Here is a 24394-nt window from a genome sequence, read left to right as displayed (position 1 = left end):
GAGACCATGTATTAATTTTTAAAAAAAGGCTTTTGAAGCTCAGACGCTAGTGTTTCTAAGTGAAATAATTCAATATGGTGTGAAGGAGAAAAAAAAGTTGCGGCAAAGACTTATGCTTCTTGGTTAAAAAAAAATTATAATTCATTAATTAATTTAAACTAATATTAAGTTCAATCCTAACATATAATCCTTCCATAAATCCATAAAATATTCTGTTATTAGGCAGTCTATACATTTACCTTTTTTATTTACCACCCTGTAATTTGTATTTAAATTGTAGAATTGCCAATAGCGATTTGTGATATCATTCTTGTTATATTTTAAACTTATTATTTGTTTTTACTTGTTGATACTGTCTGCCTAATAACTGGGGAATTATGAATATTGCTTTGGTGGAGAAGAAGGATGATCTTGTTATAATGTGAAAAGTGTATGGCAATTTTACGTCAAAACAATTTTTTTTTCATTGTCATTTTTTATTTGTTATTACCATTAAATTCCATAGAACTGTTTTGAATGTCTTTTAAGGTTCATTTATGCATCTTCGTGTACAATCAGTAGCTATATTGTGATGTAAAATTACATATATTATTTTCATTCTAATGGTTTAGTAACATTAAAAATGAACAGATATTATCCTTTGCCTAATAATTAGTACGTCTCACCTCTTCTATTAACATTAACATTTTAACATAAATATGACATACAAAAATACAAATAAATTGTGATTCAGGTACAATATGAGTGTTTCACAAGCATAGTGTACCAAGTCCATTCTGGTTATTTTTGAGTTTGCTAGGTTCATTTTATTTTATTTCTTGTTCTGTAAGTGTATGATTTCCCTTACATAATAACTTAAATGGATTCGAAATAAACTTCGGAATTGCAATCAGAATTAGAAATGCTCAAATATTATGTTTGAACCTAGCTTACTTAAAAATAACCAGAATTGACTTGGTGCACTATGCCTGTGAAACACTCATATGGATGATGTATAAATATACCTCAAAGATGATTCTACATTTACCGCAAACCAGATGCAATAGTGTAATTATCTCAAAAATGTTCTTTTTACCTCATTTTTCATAAATGTAGTAAAACTATTTCTCAATACAAACTCACCTGTTCTACCAACCAATTCATTGTGTTTTATTTGGAATATTTTCACTACCTCCCCATTATAAACAGTATATTTTTCTGTCAAATAAGAATATAGACTAAATGTTTGCTAACTTAATCCATTATGAAAATTATTTTTATCTCCCAAATATGGCAAATATAGTTAAGGTAATACTAGAGATTTTTTTTTAATTCATGGCAAGAACAATTCATGCCATACGCATAAGTATAACAATGTTAAATCAGACATGTCATCTGCTTACAGCTGTTTAGAATGTATGCAATTCCAACTTTATTTTGACAGGAAAAAAAACATCACTTTAAAGCTTTAACGACTCTGTGGTTGCACTCTTTGCTTATCCTCAACATCCTTGTCTAAATACTCCGGTTTGGTGTTCCCTTTACAATAACAAACTATAGTATTCTATAAGTCTAATACTAAAAATGCAAACACTTACAATGGACAAGCGCATGCGCTGCATTTAAAATGGTGTGATGCGCCTAATTCACCGGATGTCCAAAATTAAAACTGCAATATATCATTCGAGGGATAGCTGGAAACTCATTGCGCTTGGTTTAGTTATACTTATATTTGTATGTAAAAAGGGAGTTTATTTAAAGAAATATTATTCCTGAGTTATAATTTAGGCTAACCAGTTTGGTTGCAGATATTTTAATTGCAATGGCATGATCATAATTGACTACTTTCTTAATTCATCTTTCACAAACAAATCTTTCGTATCATGAATGAGTACTTTTCTATTACGAGGAAAATTAGTCTAGTTAATTTCAGGATATAAATAAAACATGGCTCTCAATTGAAGGCTTCAACAGTCAAAGGAATCGCTAATCACATCGATACATAAACGATACACAATCGACACATAATCGTCAATCTCTGTGTCAAATGGTTGATAACCAATCGCTATGGTATTACAACATATAAATTATTGTGGGTAGTGCGAACTGATTTTTTACGGTTAATTGGTAAAATATATTTTGTAATGGTGTTGGTAACTTTGGTGAAATTGAAGACGTTTGATATTTCTCATTGCTCAATAATTGAGTGATTGACTGAGGTAATTGAAGGTTGCATCATAAATTATTGGTAATTGGTATCATTTTATTATTATTCATTACTTATATTGCATACAGCGCTATGTTATGTTTCATTTATCTTGTCTTGCATGTTGCACAAAAAAACAATTATCTTTAATTATTTATTATTAAACAATATTATTTATTAATGTTCTTATTAATAATACGAAGAAAAAAATTTCATTTCAGCCAGCAATATTACGGCTGACACACGAAATTCTAGGGAAAGTATGAGCAGGTAAAAAGAAGTATTTTTTTAATAAAATAATTTTAATTCATATTTGTTGTAATATAATAATTTGACTTTTCAATTGAATGTTCCCAAAATGTAAAGGTGTAAAGTACCGTCAAACGGGGTTATTCCGCCGGGTTTTTCTACAGCGTGTTGTTAATTTGTATTTTCTGATCTTTTTTTGTACTACATATCCATTATTATGTGGTTTTTGTGGTTATATATACTGCAATTATTAACAATAGTTAATATTATTATTTATCTACATTCTAATAAATTACTTTTACTGGTTGACGTAACTGTATATGCACACACTATTTACAAAAGTTAAGTTTTATATAAACCAACGTAGTCATAGATATTTAAAATGTACAATATGACTAACTGACAATTAAGAATAAGGTTATAAAGAAATATTTTGTCTACCCGAGTGTAAAAATTAGTGGTGGCCAACAAACAAAATATTTTTTACTTGGCGAAAATATACTTGGTAGGTGGAATAACCCCATTTGATGGTACTGAATGTTGCTGCTATGTCTTTGTAACTAAGATTCTATTGTGATAGACGATTTAGCGATGAAAAGAAGAATTTTGTGTGAAGTGACATAGAGATTCAAGGCAATCCACATACCATCTAGGAATTAGAGGATTGCCGGATCACATTGACATGCTCATCATTTTCACACAATACCACAAGCTGAGTATTATCATTGTAGTAAAATGACATTATATATTTTATACTTTAAGAGGAGCATGCATATATATTATCATCAAACCATGTTCAATCTAAATTTGCATGCATGAACGTAAATATTAGTGACGTCAAAATGCGTCACACGTCAGTAATATGACCAATTGTTAAAATATTTGTTGTTATTTTTATTTAATAAAATGCATTTTTTTTGTAGTACTTATTCCACTTTTAATTAATAGATTAGGACCGGTTTCATCCGCCTCAGAGGGACAGTTGAAAATGTTCTTCTGAGGCGGACGAAACCGGTCCTAATCTATTGATTAAAAGTGGAATAAGTACTACAAAAAAATTGCATTTTATTAAATAAAAACAGCAATACAATGCAGTTCCACCATGAATTGACAGTTAACAAAATAAAAGAAAATATTTATTATTCCCTTATAATAATTAAAAAAAATTAAAATTGTCGAGAAGTGTAAAATTAGTGTCCGAACTGCACAGTACAAATTGAATAATTATAAATGAATAGTTAATATAAACTATAAATAAATAATTTTATTATTTTTCAGTATTTTTATAATAGAATTGAATATCGGACAAAGTATTCCCAATAAATATTTATTTAGTAATCGAGCGCAAGTGGCCACACTTTCGTCTCGCAGCTAACTTCATTTCTGTTATGAGATCGTTGAAGGCCTGACGAATTGACTTTGGGACGTCAATACGGGAAATGAAAAGGGATCTATATATTATCATTAATAGTAAGTTATACCAATCAGCCTATGATAATCTTAATATAACCGTGTGTTTGAGATTTTCACCTTGTTTATTACAGTTTAGGCGATATTTTGAAGCAATGCAGAATGCTTCCAATTGCATAATATCTATATATTACATATTTACTTATATATTTTTGTACTTCTTTAGGCAACCGGCACCCGTAAGAGCTGACGGAAACTTAACTGAACGAAGTCAACAAGTACGTATTCAGATTTAATATAATATTACTGTGGCTGGTGTGTTGGTAGATCGATACTCATAAATTCACATATGTTTAATTCTATTTAACTAACAAACAGATCTCGATTTGATATTTATGAAAATACATGCATACGATGGAAAAGTACTTACAGAATCAGAATCAATAAAAAGTTAAAATGGAGGAACCGACCTTGAAACTAATGGTTTCAAGTAATGAGCATTACAACAAAGGCTTAATATAATGCCAGTTTAGGGTGTACCACAGATCTTATGAAGGTCTACAAATCATAAGTTAAATATTGGAATCGTTTTTTTACACTAATACACTAATACCTTGAAGTTACACGATAGGTGTGTCCACTGTAATTATAGGTGTTCCCAACAATCTCCTTCCATCTAGAGCGATCCTGTACTTATCGACTGACCGAGTACTGATCTTGTTGCTTTTCATTGTTAAGGTTTGCTTTCTTGATTATGTCATTCCATCTAGAAGGCAGACGCCCTCGCAACTTCCTTTCACACCACCACACTCAGTCTTAATTGAGCGTATCACGAGGTCCTATGTTTGATGTGAAACATCAGTAGTTTGTTATGCCTAGGAATGTCTCAGCTGTAGTACTCTACGCAAGACTAAGGTCACCACGCATTCAAGTGTGGTTTGACTTCTTTAATAAAAGTGCCCATGGACGCGCCACCAGTAATCGCTCATCTCTCCAGCCTGTTCAGATTTCTTACTCCAATATTTTATTTTATTTTCAGCTGACAAGTCGAGAAATGCAGCCGAGGTCTAGCTGAAAACCGACAAAGGAAGGGGGTGAAAGCAGCTCAGTGGCAAACACTACACCTCCCGTTGCCCAAGAAGATATCAAATCTCGGAGAAAAATGAACATTAGAAATAATATATTCGCAGCTCATGGTCAAAATAGCATTGTCACAAACAATTCGTCGCATGCTCCGCCGCCTAGTTCCTTCAAAGCATTGGGCATTACTGACGCACCATTGGCGCCTATAGAAACTATAATCAACGACACATCGCATGCTCAAATTGCGGCAGAGTCTATTTTGATACAGCTAGAAACAAACGACTCGGTGAATCCTGATGCATTGTCAGCTGGCGAGGCCAAACTGGAAAACGTCGACAGTGTTGTCAGAATCGAGTCTAAGATAATAGATGCCCAGGATACTTGCTGCAGCAGTAGTAGTAGTTCTTGCAATGATAGGCCTATAGAGACATCCGCTTCCACTTCACAAGGAAAATTTCAAGATTTTTCAATTGAATACATTCTTAGTCAGAATATGTAAATCAAGTTATTATTTTTAATGGTTTATTCTTTTATTCGAGGTTCCAGTGAAGGAAATGTGTTAATTTTTGTGATGAATTAAGAAGCAAAAATAAAATAGTGTTTTGATGAATTAAGAAACTTGTTACCAGTCAATTGCTATAAATAACACAGTATTATCATTATTATGATTGTAATATTTCGGGGATATAATAGTAGTAATATGGAGACATTTGTAGCTGCAGAACGTGGATAGTCAATTTTTTGATTTATCAAACTGGTTTTTAGATACATTCTTGATACATGGATCCAATATTATTATGCTTTGTGACTTGAATTTGTTCTTTCTGTGTTTGCTGTATTTTTGCTGCTGTTATAATTTAAATTGTCATTAAATATACTTTTTTTACATTTTTTGTTCTTATCAAATATGGTGTTACAATAAGTAGATGTTGAACGTTTACCCACCACAGAACATTGGTAATCAACTTGGTTTATACGTTGAAATGAATCCTATACTTTAATTAGGATTAGTTGACATTTTTATATTAATTTTATAGACTGCGTGTGATGACATATTCAATGAAATGCACATCTCGTTAACAGTGATATAATTAAGGTCTGCTAGATTATACTAAATCCTTATCAATTAAATGGTTAATAATATGTTGTTTATACCGTACTATGAAGATGTATGTAAATATATATTATTTTGCTTAGAGTATCAAATGAAGATTGTTGCGATTAAATTCAATTAGTCTTCGTTTGATATTAATCATTAATAATTGTGATTTTTTTTGTTTTAATGTTATATTGTTTTTTTATTATTACATACATAGGGCCTGGCCGCGCTGAGCGTAATTGTGGAAAAATCATTGCATTCAGACAATTCCACAGCCACTGCATATTAGTAGCTGTGTATAACTTGCAGCATGTGATATTTTATGAGAACTACCAAACCTCTGCACAGTTGACTGGCGGGATAGTGTGTCCCATGGCCTTGTTTGGTGTACACCGGAGTATGCATGATTCCTTTTCTGATATAATATAATATTACGATGAATCCTTGATCAGAAAAGACCTTCTCGCTAGCAGTAAAATGCCTCAAACTTTTTGAAAGCTGAGAAATTTTCGCTCATGATACCAAGTCACAATGGCCGACCGGTCCGACTGAGTGTTGGATAGACTTGAGGTACTCTTTCCTTTCAACCAATATATGGGCACACTCCCATATGATGTGATTGGCATCTTGCGATTCGCCAAATAGGCAAGTCAGAGATTCGATACTGTAAATTTTGTAATAGTGGTTCAACAAATCGTAAATAGCACTGAATGACGCTATGAGTGAATGAATGGTTATTCTGTAAATCCACGGCTAGTGTGCCCTGTACCCTGCGAAAGTCCCTGTTCTATTCTGCTTAGTGTGGCCTAGACCCTTGCATTTGTAGAAATCCGGTTATATTTATTAATTGTTCGCAATTAGTATTCAATTTATAATTATTTTTGTATGGCGCCGTTTCTATGAAAATACTTAATAATGAAAATTTATACATTTTATAATAAAATATACTGTTGTGTAAATGTTTTTTGTGCAATCATATTTATTGCTTGTCTTATTAACATTTTATTGAATTTATTCAATATTACAGCATAATAAATTGCATAATATCGTAGATTGGCAGGAAATAATAAAAACACAACTAATCGAAAGTTAAATTTTATAGCAACGACTGATGACAACCACAAATATTGTTATAAAATATGAAAGCTAACGCTGTAATAAACCAGCTCAAAGATTATTTAAATACTTACATATAAAACTTAAATTATGTAATTGACTGAGAATGCCTCATAGAGTTCATAATACTATGAAGGGCGAGCTAGCCATAATATTTTTATAGCTTAATTAAAATATATCTACATTCCTGTGTATTAAGGTATTAGCCAGTCCAATTACTAAACAATAAGAGGACAATTTGATTATAATGGCTGTCAAATTTGTAACTTGTTAATGGCATTTAACAGCGATGATCGCGTTACCAATAATTTATAATATGCATAACAAACCACATTTTGCTGATGATTTCTAAAATATCCAAGTCTATTTTAATTTTAGGCTAGGTTGTTGTTGGTGTTTTTAATGCTCTGTTAAGGGGATTCTTATACCAGCAGAGGCAACTAGCGGAAAAATATGAAGCTTGCAATTTCCATAAAATATAATGTAATAATAACATAACTGTTCACATAAATATGTAACAAATTCACACTTTTTTACAATTGTAAGTTTATCTTTGACTTAAAAAATCTTTTCACCGCTGACGTCACAGCTATTGTCTCTTCATTAGTTGGCCATTTGATATATTTAGCATGTTATTTAAATGCGGTAATTAAATAGTAATTAAATGCTCCGCGGTGAGGAGGTTAATGTTTTCAGATACATATTTATTAATTAATACAGGTGAAATTGTAAATTATCAAAAAAATGTCTCAAATTGCAAACTTTGTAGTTTTCCGCTAGATGCCTCTGCTGGTATAAGCATCGCCCTTAAATAATATTGAACATGGTTACAGTAGAAACTTGTCCTCTTATTCTTTAGCCAATTGAAGAACAGTTTGCCGACTATATTTGATTGCCTACATTGTACATAATATAGAGAGGTTAATGTGTTTGCAGGTCTCCATAAAGTCAATATATATATTATGTAAAGTCTCTTTTGCCGAATCCCACTATTAATCTGGATCAATTAGATATATAATTAGATCACTCATGTAATCACTTCTTCATATTTGAAGTAATAGCCTCCAGTATTTGTATATTTCGAAACACTTGATGTATGTATATATATGTATATATGTAATATACCTGACTCAAATGCGAATTTTATTTTCAAACCTGCCTTTATAAGTAAACATGGTATGGTGTTCGTAATATGTTAATCAGAGGCGTATGGTGACTATTGGTCGTAGGAATGCTGTTTAACAATACTTATCTTATACCCAGTTTTTTACTACTATGGAAACATTTCAAAAATTAAAGGTAATTAATCATAAACTTCCACAGTAAAAAACGATATAATTACATAGCACTTCATCGTTTATTTTTGCGCATGCTCCGCATTTACTGCTTCTGTGGACAACATGTCACTCACATTCATACATAACACGACTCTAACTTTTGTAATGGAAAATTATATATAATATAACTTTAGTCACAGCCAACGTTACTTGTAATTGTTCTATTGTGTTTGCGGATCGTAAACTTATCTGAGCATTAAATTTCTACAAAAAAATTACATACACATATATTCATGATTTTTTTTGTGTAGATAAATGAACTCATCAAATTATTATACCGTGAAAGAAAGTACATATCGTCGGCTTACTATGCAAATATTCTATGTCTGTTGTAGAAAAAAGTTCAGGTGACAGTTTAAACATTATTTATTACAATTCTTTTATTAATAAAAAAGTTTCAAATTTATGATATATCGAAAAAAGAGTGCACTTTAAATAATATTGTAGGAAAACTTTTTTATTTATAAAAGAAATGTAATAAATAATACGTTTTAACTTTTTTCTAAAACAGACAGAAGGTTTGCATAGTAAGCCGACGATATTATCTAACAAGGGTGTGATTATTGTAATGTAAATTTAACAGTATTTCTACTCGATTTTAGTGCTTTATCCCAGCGCTGTCCAACTTCTTTTAGGCCGCGGGCCAAAGAGAATAGGTAAATGAAAAGTCAGTTAATGTCAATTCAAAAGTTATTTTTATATACAAAAATAACACAACTAAAAATAATAAAAACAATAATATTATTAAGTTATTTAATTTTCTTTTGTGAAAATTTTTACGTTTACAAAACAAGGATTATACATATACGTACTTATAAGTTATTTAATGGGAGCATTGTGGCCTTAGTTGTTGAACAACAATTTCTTTTATGTCAATATCAACATTTGTTATGGCAAGTCTAATAATTATATTTTCAAGCTGTTTGTATATTTTGATTTTGTGTATTTCATGTCAGAGAAGGCACACTCGCAGATATATGTACTTCCGAACATAGAAATGATTTGAAGTCCAAAATCTCGTTAACTAATTAGTCATTTATTTATTTGTAACGCAATTTTTTAATTCTCATCTTCAAATTTATGTTTTTTTCAAGCTGGAAAAATTAAGCAGTATATTTCTTTGTTTTGAAAAATTATTTTTAATATTTAGTATTATAATGAAATGTTTTCATATTTTAATGTGTGATGGGTAATTCTCTCCCCAATGTTTGATAAAATATTTGCTGTAGAGCTCGCAAGCCGCAAAAAAAAATTGGCGGGCCCCAGTTGGACAGCGCTGCTTTATCCTTCATACAAAATTTCTACAAGTTTGTGGTAGTTTTCATTGTACTATAAGATGCATTCTGATCCAGATTAAAAAGTAGAATTTGACAAAAAATCAAGAATTGACAAGCCCAAACCAGAATATTTTACTAGCTTTGTTAATATGTATGTATTAGAATCTATTCTAAATAATCAATGTTTTCAATGGCCAAGAATTAATGTGAAATGTACATATTTATTTATGTACACATTTTCTGGAATAGGACTCGCAAACGCACGAGTGACATGTTGGATTTAGGTGCAATAGATGTTGCTGCCACCTCTCAAATTCTATGGAAAGATAATGTTAGATTGCATTATGGATTTATAGGCTGCATGATTGTTATATTTATAGAGAATTCATTTATGCTCTGCTCATTTGTATATTTTTGAAAATAAACCGAAATGAATTGATGATTTATTTGTAGTAATTATCATTATTGATTGTCTTATGTTAACTTCATTCCACAATCTTTATAAACATTTTTTTTTTGTTTATTCTTGGGAAATCATGAAAATTTATGTCGTAATTTGAGTGACCAAAAAATAAAAATTTATGTTTCTCAAGTACAAAAATGTGTTTCTTTTCTTTTTATCGGCATTCAAGTCAGCGTTTCTTAAATATACAAACTTGCCATTTTCCGTTATCACATTCTCAGTGTTACTGATAAAAATTCTGTTTTAATTATTTTGATATAATATAACTCGGATTGTTTTGAATATAAGGTAATCTCAATATCAACTGGCCCAGGGAACATTAGGACAGTTGGCGCGCTTTGTGTTCCTTGCATTTTATTGGCTGACCGTCATAAAGTAATAAAGGATAACCTTGGTCCATGGCTACTGGCTTTCATATTTCCATCTTATCTATCTATTCTGTGCACTGGTCTTTAGGATAGGATTTTCATGGTCAAAATTAAAATTCTATGTATTCATTTTTCGTGATGAATGATTGAGGTTTTTATCCAAAGTCTGACATTTCTCAATTCAAGGCTTCATAGCTAAATCACATTTATGGGTAGCTAATTTGGGCCTATCTGCGCATGGCAGTCAAAAATATGAGATTAACTTTATTTTCAAAATAATGCAATGCTTTGCTGTGGTAACCATAAATCGTGATTTTATCAACCAGCAGGTTGTATGTTTCACAACACTACCATAGAATCAATGGTACTTGATGATAAATATGTAGTTTTCCTTAAAATGAATCGTGAATGAATACCACATAGTGCGCACCCAGTAAAACAGTATGGGGGCTCATTTCGACAAAATATCAATTATAATTTATTATTGATTTTTAAGGAAGTAGGAGAGAGGGGACATAATCTAGCTTGTCCCACTGACTTCTGCACTTGCTCCATTTATTACTAATAGTTTAATGAACAAATTGTTTGCAACTATAACTTCTAGTTCTCATCTATGAGTTACTGTGACATGTCACATCCACAAGTGGTTATCGAGTGCAAGTGGTCTAACATGCATAATTAGGATCGTTACATCCATTTGCGTCATCTGCGCTGTCTTTGTATATTGGGTTCCTCAGAGTGTTGCATCAACCCATGAACGTCACAGGTCATCCAAAGACCAGCCTCATGTGTTGTAGAATGCCAACGTTGAGATAGCTGTTTGGTAACCAAATCACAAGTCGCTATGTAATTGCAATTTACTATTGACTAAGAGGCCATTTATAGTCTGAAACTGTATGCGGTTTAGAACCGTGTGCCATACTAAACTTATGTTTTCTGTTAATGAAAATATATTTTCACTAAATTTGTGAGTGTGAGTATATGCTATATAAAGGGAAATGATCAGATGCTTATACTATACCTTGTGAAAATATATTTCCACGCACACAAATCATAAGTTTAGCATGGCGCACAGTTCTAAACCGCATACGGTTTCAGTCTGGATGGCCTCTAAGTTGACGAAAAAAATCTTTAGTCAATCTTGATTCTGTATAGTATTGTGATGTCTAATTAATGCTTACTATAAATTTTCTTGAATTAGAAAATGCTGTCCTTACTTAGCGCAAGCGAATATTTAGTGATAATTTAAACAAAATATCTAATAATACTTTATGCAATTAGAATTTTCGAATAGTAATAAACCAGAAAAATGTCATACAATGGTCAATGTAATGAACAAAGTATAATATGTACAAATCACTGGCGAAGGGTGGGGGTAGGCTGTTAAGATCCAACATAAATGGTGGAAACTAAGCTTTCTCAGTCATACATATTTGTTTTCATTTAATTAACACTACAATGAGAAGACAGTGTTAGTAAGTTTTTTAAATTCAATAATTAAACCAAACTCAAAAACTAGTTACATATCTATAAAATATCTAAAATTATGCCATTAAATCATACACAATTTTCGATATTTTATAGATTGAAGAATATTTTTTTATCTATTATGGTTTCGTTCATCCACGGCTTAAGACTATACTTCAGCTGAGGCATGTTCTAAAACGATTGTGACTATGCGACGCGCAGATTGTCCAAATAATGTGTGACGAACAGAACATAATTTGTCACAAAAATTCAACATGCGTCCATTTAATGTTATGTTATTTAAGTAATAATAGTAATATATTCATTGACATGTTTTGTTTTTCGAGTAAATACGTAACATTTTTTAGTCATCTTTTTAGATTTTAGAATTAATTCTTCTGACGCCATCATAAAATAAATTGACGTGCGAACAGGTCGACTATCGCTCTCCGACTGGCAACGAATATGAAATTACATCCCACGTATTGCTGAAAATTATTTGCCGTTTCACTGAAGTATGCTCTTAAATGAATTTAAAAAAACTAACAAATGCCATCTGTAATATGTATTCTTAATTAAACATCTGCACATTGTAGTCTGAGTTCAATAACAAATACGTATGTATGACTGACAAAGTTTAGTGTGCATTATTTATATCAGATCTTAACAGCCTACCTCCATCCTATGCCACTGATACAAAGTATGGTTGTTACGATACTGTGGCTGCTTGATAAATATGCTAAATGATACCCTAAAGCAGCGCAGCTCTTTGGATATGTTGACGATATAGATATAGTGGCAGAATTGGAACCGGCCCTAAAATAATTATTGCACTAGTAAGGGCTTCCAAGGAAATTGGACTCAATGTCAATCAATCATATATTATAGGGGTTTTACACATTCCTGGATTTACTGCTGGTAGTATGTACTACTTACTATACAACACCGCAAGCCAAAAAATAACCAACCGTTTTACTTCAAATAATGAGATTGGCATTTTCTGCTACTGCCTTAAAATCAGCATTTTAAGGCAGTAAATCCATGCATATGACTAAATACATACCTGTGAGTGAGAATCCTTTCAACTAGTGAGGCTAACCGTGTTTCATTATCAATGGCTACGAATTGAAGAAAGTTAATGGGTTAATATACTTATCTAGGGATCACTGCCCATGTTGACCTATGGATCTTGAATGCTGCCTTGACAAAAACCATGATAAGCTTGACGTCTTTGAAAAGAAGATATTGAGACAGCTCTTTATAGCCATATGTGATGAAGATGGCACATAGTAAGAAAGGTAAAACTACAAACTGTACGTCGTTCATAGATCCTGCATCGTCTTATTGAAGCCGACATGGTTGTCTTCAATATACCAGAATAGGAAAGAAGGGTTGAGTGACCTAAAACTCCGATGATTGAACTGTGTAAAAAGAGTAACAGTATCAAAGAGGCTAAAGCGGTAGCGGGATTTTGCAAGAGATGGGAATGGAAACTTTTTCGAGGCAGCCAAGACCTACATTGCACTGTAGTGCGAATGTTGATGACATATGAGGCGACAAATTACAAAAATTGGTGGGTCACACATAGTCAAAATATTGTATACATATGCACAAATTCTATATGTAGTGATCTATAACTTCTATAATGTGCCAAAATCACATTTTTTAAAACCTAACAAACCGATTATTTAAAATGATATATATCTTGTGTCCAATTTTACAATATAAAAAGAAACTAACCAACCAGTTACACTTGATGCACAAAAATGTCGTTTACGTTCTTCTTCTTTTGCCATATCCACCCCTTAACTAGAGCATATGGACACCACGCGGCGCCTCCAAGAATCCCTGTTGTTCGCCAGTCTTCTTGCTTCGTTCCAGGTCAAACCAGCATCCCGTAGCTCCGCCGTATACACTCTGTAGATTGTATTTAGCGGCCTTCCAGAACGTAAGCCAGCCTTCGTAAGGTGCCATGATTCGCTACCGTAAAGCAGCACCGTCAGAATGCAAGCGTCGAATAGGCGGCATTTGGTTTTGACTAAGTACAATCATTAGTCCCAGACATTCCGCATCGAGTTGAATGTTGCTCCAGCCATTCCCATTTGGATAGCGAGCTTTTTCTGCAAAATGCCATCTCCCGTGATGTGTACCCCCAGGTACTTGAAGCTGTCGACGCTCTCAATGTTTTGTCCGTCGTTAATCAGAGGGAAATCAGGATCAGGACAGGTGCTATTACAGAAGACGTCGGTTTTCTTCGCGTTGATTTTCAAACCAACGCGAGAGGAGTTGTTATGCAACCTGTCGATTGTCTCTTGAATGCCCTCGATTGAGTTATCGAATAGGACAGCGTCATCGGCGTATTCCAGGTCGCATAGCTTCACCGTGGGGGTAACAGGTATGCCTCGGTCGGGTGGTATTGACTTCCGTAGTATGAAGTCAAAGAGAATGATGAAGAGAAACGGTGCAAGGACACAACCCTGTCTGACTCCGGTCGTGACCCTGAACCATTCCGTGACAGTGTATCCAATTCTGACACAGCATTCGCTATTCTCATAGGATTTTGATTATGGCAATGATTTTGGGAGGATCCCGTATGCTCCCAGTATCATCCAGACTTCACGGGTGATTCGGAATAGTTTCCTGTTGTTATTTCTGCTTGCTGCCTCCTCTGCCGCTTCAATTTGCCGGTTCATAAAATTGCGCTTGTCCCAACCGCACGGATCGTTTGAATACCCTGTCTTGGGTCTGGTAGTCAGTCCGGCGGTCCTCGGTTCGGTCGGGATCTGTCTTCTCGTCTCTCAGGGCTTTCAGGCTGGCTCGTTTTCCAATTTCAACCCACGTTTCGTCAGACATCCACTTTGGCTGCTCACTCCTTCTGGTACCAAGGACGGTACGGGCCGACGACACAATCGCACTCTTTATGAGGCTCCAGTCCGCCTCAATGAGGTCGGATTCAGATGTGTGCCGCTCTTAAATACGATCTACACTATCTCGTACAGCAGTTTCGAAGTCGATCCAAATTCTGCGGCGTCGAAGCTTCTCAACGTCAATTTGTTCGCGCTTTAGAGGCCTCGCCTGGCGTCTGAGTTTTATTCGGATAATTCCAATGAGTAACTCATGATCGCTATGGATATCAGCGCCTGTAAGTACGCACGTCGAGAAGTTCCTTTCGGTGCTTCAAGCTGTACAAGAAGTGGTCAATCTGTGTCCTAGTGCGTCTATCAGGAGATGTCCACTTATATTTGTGAATGTCTTTGTGGGGAAAAATAGTGCCTCAGATGGCGAGCTTGTTCAGAGTGGCGAATTCTACGAGCCGTTCACCATTATCGTTGGGGTCACCGAGGCCGTGTCGTCCCATCACCGTGGGGCCAAGCACCGGGTCTGCTCCTACTCTCGCATTATAATCCCCCATTACAATCACGCGGTCTCTTCGGAGGATGGCGGAGACTGCCGTGTGGAGAGAATCGTAGAAGGCATCCTTTATCTGCGCGTCGGCATCCTCAGTGGCGTAGCACTGAAAGACGGTCAAGGAGCTATCAGGCGTCTTGAAGGAGGCACGTATCAGTCTCTCCGAGATTGGTTAACATTTCACGAGGCAACAGGCCGCTCTCTTTGACATCAATACTGCCACTCCCTGGCGATGATGTTGTTCCTGACCTGAGTAGACAATAGAGTAACCCTCAATCAACTTTCTCCCAGCTCCTTTCCAGCGCACTTCGCTCAGCCTTAGGATGTCCACACCGTAGGTGTGTATGATGCGTGTGGCGTGCAGATCCTTTCCGGGGGTACGCAGGGTGCGAACATTATATGTCCCAATGCGCATATTCGAGTTGTTAGAGAGGATTACTCTACCTGTTTCATTGTCCATTGTTGTCGTCCGAGGCTGCTGTGAAGGTGTTGTGTTAATCTGTTTCATTTAAGGAGGCAAGGTGATTAGCCAACGCTCCTGAGGCCTGAGCCACGAGGGCCCTGAGGGTCGGCTCGACCGGGTTTTTCTGTCGGGGATTTCCTTCCCATAGCCTGAAGGCCAGTTTTATGGCGCCGATCACTCGCCCTTCGCCCCCTGCTCTTAGCTACAGCTTACGTTGCATTGCTCGGAGGTCGCCGCGGGGAGGCCAGCAGATGGGACTTGCTGGCAGTTTGGCATTTCCCAACTTTTGCTATGAACACATCTACTGGCGTCAATGTGTCCACTTGGGGCCGACCAGCCGTTGACCACTAATATTGAAATATTTTTCCATAGTTTTTATAATTTGCCATCTCATATTATATAGATGGACCACTATTTACAAAATTGTCTACCCAATATTCTTCAAGTGGCCAATAACAAGTTTCTAGTTTCATTAACATGGTTGGCTTATAATGTTGTGAGTGCCAGATTAAAATTCCGAATCTGGCAAATACACATTGTTTTTCAATGTGTGCTTGAAGTCAGAGATGGACCTAATAAATTGAACAAGTGGCTAACATCTATTTCTTGTAAAAATAAAAATCTGTTTATGCAAACCTCCACTTCGTGGAGGTCCATAATATAATCTTAGAATCAGACGCAGTCAAAAAAAAATGGTGAATGTTCATGTTGTGTGGGAGAAGGCCCAACAATACAGTCAAACAGTGGACCCGCAGAAGTAACGCCGGTATACTGGAAAAATTATCACCACTGTTTTTTGTGTGCGCATGGGTTTATTGAATATTGTGCAAAAACAGTATATGTCTTATTAATTTCACTGCAGGCTGGGGTGGGGCTGCTCTACTTTGCTTTGGATTGCCATTGAAACAAACTGTTGGTATTGAGGTTCGTTTGCATTCTGTACATAATATGTAATACTCCATAACTTCAGTATATGATATTGAAGTTGTGGCGTATCAGTCTGCAATATTCATTCTACATATCCCACCCAGAGGAGTGGAGTTATCTCTATAAAATTCACAATATCATCATAGACAACATTGGTTTTTAAAGACCATAGAAATTTGATTTCATCTCAAACTTTCAAAATTTACCGACCTAGGCACCATCAAATACATGAGAAATTTTTATTGTGTGATTGACTTCACAAGGTTTTTTCCATGTTCATTTCCATAGCTATTTCACAATCATATTGATCGGTTTATTGCAAGAGTGATGATAAAAAATTGCTGTTATTCATGAATCATGACAATGCATCAGTTTGCACAGAAGCAGTTAACAAATTGAGGCTTAAATTGACTCTGCTTGCTTTTTTGGCCTCTAACACTACCTCTTCCCAAGTTTAAAGAAATGACCCTGAGAAAGATTTTTTTCTGTAATAAAGTTTTTGACATGACCCCAAACTATTCCGTGACAGTGTCACTAATTCTGACAGCATTCGTTATTCTCATGTACAGTTGAACTTGGTTCACCATGAATTGACAGTTGACGCAATAAAAAAAATAATGTTAATTAAAGAAAATTAATATTCAATTACAGTTGAACTTGGTTCTCAAAGTAGTAGGTAACATTTTATATATCTTAACGTAGGTAATCCTATTATAAATTAATGTCAAATTTTTAAACAATCCATGTTGACATTGAGAACCAAGTGCTTGGAAAAGAGGAAGATGGCACCGACTGAATTTGCTCGTTATTATTATAAAAAGTCGCAATTCAAACAAAAATACCCAATTAGAATTTTTCCCGAAACAAGCATGGCATTCATAAACTACAAAAGAAGTTGTTTATTGTAATGGACGCTGGTAGGTACCTAGTGACTTCCACAAACCTTGGATGTTTTACATGCAATTTCAACCATATGTGTGTACACTTTTTGTGTGAAAACACCAATTAGGTAGGTACTTGGACACTTAATGTCATAAACGTAATCCGATTCCGGCGGCATCCTGTCCGGTCGAATTTTATTGCTTAGGGTCAAAAAGTTAACAGTTTAACAAAAAAACACATTAACAGTTTTAAAAAAAATTTTGAGCATGTTTTAGCTTGGTAAAACCGATAGTAGCTCGGTATAAAAGTGATTAAATGTATGGAGAAAATCATAGACTAAAATGTCAAGGAATGTTTCCTCGTTACATCTGAGATCTCGCTATATCCGTGATCGTAATAACCCAGTGCGACTGTATTAGCAGAATGTCGTCGCAACATAATAAATTACTGAAAACATTATACCTACAGTATTGATATTTGACAACTCACAAAATAGCTCAAGTCTTATAGCGCCGGTATACATGCATGGATTTACTGTCAACAATAGCATATAAATTAAAGTATCGCAACAATAACTGTTTACACACAAAAATGCTGACTGTCTCGTCAATCTCATTCTTCAAGCGTAAGCGAACACTGTTGTGTGGTGCTATTTGACATGTTCGAACAGGTTTTGAAAATCGGTAAACATTAAAATTCTCTGCATGGTGTAGTTCTATACAAAAAATTAGTCAAAATTGATTTTTGCCAAATAATGGCAAAATTTAAATATTCTCTGCTGTATTGTGGAATTTAGAGGCTCCTAGGTAAATTTCGAAGCAGCTCAATGGCTTATATTCATCCTGCCAAGTTCATGCTTTTATACAAAAGTGCACAATTTATTAAGCTTTCTGAGTGCCACGGAACTATTATCAAACAAAACAATAGAAATTTGAAGATTCTCCAAATCTTATAATTTGATTATAATATTAAAGAAATACATATTTATCATGCAATCAAAGTACAGTACTCTCTCAGTAATCCGCCACTCCAAAAACCAGACGGGTGTCCAATTAGTGAAAACGGCGGATTATAGTGCATACACACAAAATATTGTAAAAATTAAGACAGGTATTTCGTAAAAATAGTTTTTATTGAGAAATTTGTACTAGCAACTTACGGTTTTTTTTATGATTAAAATCAATTACTATGTACTTATTAAATTATACATATTAATTACAAACTAAGTTTATTAACTACATACATATTAAACAGTACCTAAATCACTTAACACAACCACTTGTTCATGTTGTTTGTTTTTTTTTGAATATTGTTGGAAGATTGTGTAATTTATGCAACATGATGTGTTGACGGTTGCATTATTTTCATCTGCCCATTTAATGGTGATGCGTCAGTCCCGGCTAGTGCATCTTCTAATTTAACTGTATGAGCTGGGGTCGGTTGACAATTATTGCTTTCATCCTCAGAATCCAATATGTATTTACAAGGTCGTCTTCAGTCGGAAGTGGTGCATACCCCTCAGAACTTTCTGCTATTTATTCTTCTAAAACATTTCGCGTTAGCTCTGAGTTTTCAGTCGCCCTCTAAATCAATTCTTCTAATGGAACTAAGTCTTCCGGTTTCCAGATTTCATCATCTTGATTCATGGAGGGCCACAAGTTTTTTCACAATTAAATTATCGCTCGTCCCGGTAGGTTGATCCATGCCTCAGCTACGTTAAATATGACGGTGGATAACTGATATAGGCACGAAGCGGACTATTAAATTTGACATACGTATACCGGCGAATTATAGAGCTTGGTTTTGTGATTTTAACTAGTAAAAATAAAGGTGGATTATAGTAGTTGTCGGATAAACTCGAGCTGCAGGTTACTGAGATAGTACTGTAGATCAATGTTTCTTAACCTTTTTACAACCGTGGACCACAAAAAAATCAAAAAATGTTTTGCGGACCATCAAGATTGGAATAAAATAATAAATATTTATATTTACACTATTTTTGAAACAATTGTCGAAATATAATACAATCTCACTACAAATGTTCGGTTTCTAGGTAACTATTTTTGAACTACAGAAAATTTTTGTAGCCCACCCATAAAACTTCGCGGACCACCGGTTAAGAAACTATGCTGTATATGGTTGCATTCTGCCAAACTCTATAATTTAAGAAAACATGTATACAATATCGGTTTGAATGTTATTTTTTATATGGAATTATGTTAAGTTGAATTAGTAGTAGGTATACTGTGAATTATAATATTATGTGAACACTTGAATTAGAAATTTTATAAAATTGTGATCGCCATCATATAATTATGTGAGTGAAATTCTTACTATATATAGCAGAGTGAAGAAAATTTATTTAACAAATATGATTATTTCAGATTATATGATTAATACTTTCCAGCATTTAATTTCATTTAATTCCGTCGGGCCGTGAATTTATATGAAAAAATAAAACCTTATAAACATAATATATTAAAAGATATGTAAAGTATATCATAAAGACATGTAGTTTGATAATTTTTTTCACCATGATTCCAAGAGATGGGAGTGTACAATACATTAAATTATTTAAAACAATCAACCGGACACACTCATTTCCTATGGCCGGCCTTGCGTACACAGAATTATAGAGCGCGTAAAATCCTAAAACAGTAAAATAAATTGTTCAGAATAATGGAAAATTTCTGTGTAACGCTAGCTTGGTTTCCACAATCCAATCATCTCGTATGGGGTATTTATTTATTGATACATTTTATATGGAGGGATGCCATCTTTTTCTCTGCTATACTTTGTTTTAATTGTAATATTCTTCATATTATCTAAGTATCCATTTACAATTTTGCTATTTGTGATGATCAAGGTAGCCTATATGACTGAAGTTATGAGTTGCATTAACTATTGTGAATAATTGATAATTTTAATCTACATGACCTGAATTATAATGCTATTTGTGTACAAGTATGTCATAAGTGGAAGGTCATTGTAATAGATGTGAGTGTAATAAATAAAGGTATCTACTTAATAGTGGGTAATCACTGCACACTCTTCACAGATTTTAATAAATTCTGATAAATGACAGGTGGCGAGTATCTAATCTGTGATAATAAATTGTAATATAGACAAATAAATTATTCTAATTTAAAAATTGTAATAAATAAAACAATAGTTTTTTGTACATATTCTTTTATTTTTCTGAGTACCTATGCATCTTGAGTTGAAGACTTACTAAGACGAAATTGGATAACCAATCCATAATAAACAAAAACAATTATACCAAATTAACTTGCATCCGGGGCTGGATTTACGCTTGGGACTATAGACAAATACATATTGTAAACATTGGCAGGTTAGGGACTGAGACAACAGGCCCACAATAAAAATTAAATGAAAACTATAAATACCAACATACCTAGGAAAAATATCAATGTATCTCTTTGCTAGAATTATAACTGTAACTAAAAATAATTATTATTGAAGATGGCGCCGATAACACATAATCTAGTTCTTCTTTGGCCATATCCGCCCTTTTGCTGGAGCATATGGACACCATGCAACGTCTCAAGTATCTCTGTTGCTCGCCAAGTCTTGTGTCATACCAGCATCCTGTAGATCCGCTGTATGTCGAGATTCCCAGACACTCCGTATCGAGTTGTATCAGGTGTTCCCATCCGTAAAGCGAGCTCCCTTTGCAAAATGCCATCTCCTGTGATGTGCACCCCCAAGTATTTAAACCTGTCGACGCTCTCGATGTTTTGTCAGTCGCTAATCGTAGAGAAATCTGAATCAGGAAAGTGCTATTGCACAAAACATTGGTTTTCTTCATATTGATTTTCAGACCAATGAGAGATGGCCGCGTGGCTTAAGTGTTGGCCTATTGCGTCGTGGGTCCCAGGTTTGAATCCTGGGTCTGACAAGTACACATTGTTTTTCAATTTGTGTATGAGTCAGAGTATGGACCTACTAGGTTGAGCAAGTGGCTGACATCTATTTCTCGTAAAAACAATCTGTCAATACAAACCTCCACTCTGTGGAGGCCCATATTATGATCCTATTAGGATCGGACATGAAAAGAAGAAGAGATGAGTTGCCATGAAGCTTGTCGGTTATCTCTTCAATGCCCTCGATTGAGTTGTTGAATAGTACGACGTATTCCAGGTCGCATAGCTTCACCGTAGGGGTAGCTAATAAGTTTGCCTCGGTCAGGTGGTATTGACTTTTGTAATATGGAGAAAAATGAAGCAAACACACAACGCCATCCGACTCCTGTCATGATCCCGAACCATTCCATGACATTCTGACATAGCATTTGCTATTCTCACGCAGGTATTTGATTATGGCAATAATCTTAGGAGAGATCCTGTATCCTCCAGAGCAGTCTTTCTCCAAGTGGGGCGACGGCAGACAAATTCTATCTATAAAAATTCGAAGGTTTCTGGATACGACACCACTTGAGATGCAATTTACTACTCGAATGCTTGGAGTCCCATATAGACGGTTTAATTAGAGTCACTTACGCATGTAGTAATGTGGATGCAGCTTTATATTTCATGTACGTAGTCCATGGTTAAGTTAACTAAATAAAATTGTCTGATTTCCGAAAACAAACTCGTCGAAATGCATCAGATTCATACATCACATTAGATAAGTTTTAAATTCAAAGCCTTCTTTTAATTTTAATAAAAATACTTCTAAATATGATTAAGTATGAGTTTTACTTCCTCTCATTGAAACATTCTTTGATCTCAGAAATAGGATATCGGTGACAACCCTATCTATCCTATCCATATAATAATGCATGTTTAAAAATTATATTTGCAATAACTGTTTTTAAGATACACAACAGAAGTAAAAAGGTAAGTTAAAAAATATGGGGCCACTAAATTTTTTTTAAATCTCAAAGTGGGCGGTGGTTGAAATAAGTTTGAGAACCTGTGCTCTAGAGAGAAGGGCGGTGTGGACTGTCCCTCTACGATAAAAAGTAAAATAGAAACCATAAATCACATCATTTAACTAAAAATAATTATTGGTGAGAAGTGATGACTTATATCTAATAATATTAATGGATATTTTTTGTGTAGTATCTGAGTGGTTATGTTGGTCCCTAAGTCTGAATTATTAACACTGAATCAAGCAAACATTGAAAAACATATATTTTTTTCATCCGTAGAATGAAAGTTGTGACCCATGGCTCCAGAGGTAGTCAGTCTACCAACCAGTCCACCGCGTGCCAAACATATCAGGGGCATAAGATAACAGCTTGGTTTGTAATGGTAGTTTTAAGATTTTGGGATAATTGTCTGATTGTTTCGGACAGAGTGAATATTTTCGAGACCCCATTTTAAATCTTTTGACGAATCTATTACAATAAATGATCTCCATCAAAGAAAATCGTCGCTGCGCTGAATATTCTCAAACCAGAGTTCGAAAGGGACTGTGACACTGCTCCGGTTCGTGAAATCTCCGAGTCTTGTAAAAAATAATTTTACCAACCGAGTTATATAGGTAATATCCGACACACATTTTTACAAAACTTCAAATTAGATAAATATGGTGATATTATCGAGCGCTCTGATTTGTAAAAAATTCCATTTCGAGGGCTGTCTCAAATATTACCAATATTGAATGCGCGTTTCGTTTACGTGACAAACTTTAATGCGTATTGTGGATGCAGAGGTAACTATTCAATATACTTTAACAGTTATCTCATATTTCTCACACCCGAAAATAATTGTACCTTACGGCGACATTCGGTAGGTATAAAGCGATTGGGTCTCACTGGTCTAAAGTCTACACCGTGCACATTCATTCGAATCGCGGAAATTAAAATGAGACTATCTCAATTACAATCTGTGTATGGTGTTTTCTTCACGGTACCTACCTAATAATTGTTAATATTCCTTATACGTTAACGTCGATAACTAACAATATCCAGTAACATCAGACCCAACGGAATAATAAAATAGTGGCTTATACGTATTAATAATTCAATTCAGAAAAGATAGGTACGTATGCCCAAGGATGAATCTAATTAGAAAATGAAATTATAATGTTTAGTTTATGGATTGAGCGGTAGCAGTGGCGCCACGGCGTCACTAATTTTGCGTTTTAGTAGCGTTCAAAAAACGCATGGCGTTTGGCGTTGATTTTTTTTTATAATGCACATATCTTTTCAAAAATTATTATACTTAAACTACTATTTATTCTGGTTTTATTGAAAAATCGATATAAAAACAAATATGCCCTTCTGAAATGCAAATGAATGAAATTTATTCATTATTAAATGAATATGATTTTTTGAATAGAAGAGTATTAAAAATTACATTTGTTTTTAATTAGATACCTAAGTAAAATCAAAGAATTTGGACTATAAATAGTAGGATCTTTATTTGTGTTAGTTCTGTAAACATTTAAAATTATTCAGCAAACGCATGAAGCATGGTCTTCGTCGTGTCGGGTCTTCAATAGCTATAATGTGTCGCTCCAGAAGTTGGCGAAGGCAACACTATTTTCCTCGGCTTGTAGGATCTCGTCAAAATTGCAGCTTACTGGGCAAGCCTTGCATGAAAAAATGTGCTCCATGCAGTGACGTCCCTAGACAAATTGCCGCCTCTACGCAGCGCCAAAATGCCGGCCCATTGTTTTATACAGTATTTT

The 24394-nt window shown here is 34.4% G+C and overlaps 1 protein-coding gene across 4 annotated transcripts in view; it reads left to right on the top strand.

Moving 5' to 3' along the window:
* Alh (coiled coil domain containing protein Alhambra) overlaps positions 1-6187 on the top strand; it is a 132190-nt gene extending 126003 nt beyond the window's left edge. For all 4 annotated transcript variants that reach the window (XM_085940919.1, XM_085940915.1, XM_085940922.1 and 1 more), the window contains 3 exons: positions 2407-2455; positions 4071-4122; positions 4884-6187. In XM_085940919.1, the coding sequence (XP_085797045.1) occupies positions 2407-2455; positions 4071-4122; positions 4884-4919 (137 nt within the window). In that variant the 3' untranslated portion in view covers positions 4920-6187. The remainder of the gene's footprint in view (positions 1-2406; positions 2456-4070; positions 4123-4883) is intronic.
* Positions 6188-24394: the final 18207 nt, after the last annotated feature.

The sequence above is a fragment of the Rhyacophila brunnea genome, unplaced genomic scaffold (assembly GCF_057557595.1).
Source record: "Rhyacophila brunnea isolate RB1 unplaced genomic scaffold, BYU_Rbru_1.0 scaffold_1, whole genome shotgun sequence".
NCBI classification, from domain to species: domain Eukaryota; kingdom Metazoa; phylum Arthropoda; class Insecta; order Trichoptera; family Rhyacophilidae; genus Rhyacophila; species Rhyacophila brunnea.
Note: the sequence above shows the minus strand (reverse complement) of the source record. Positions and strands in the feature narration are given on the sequence as shown.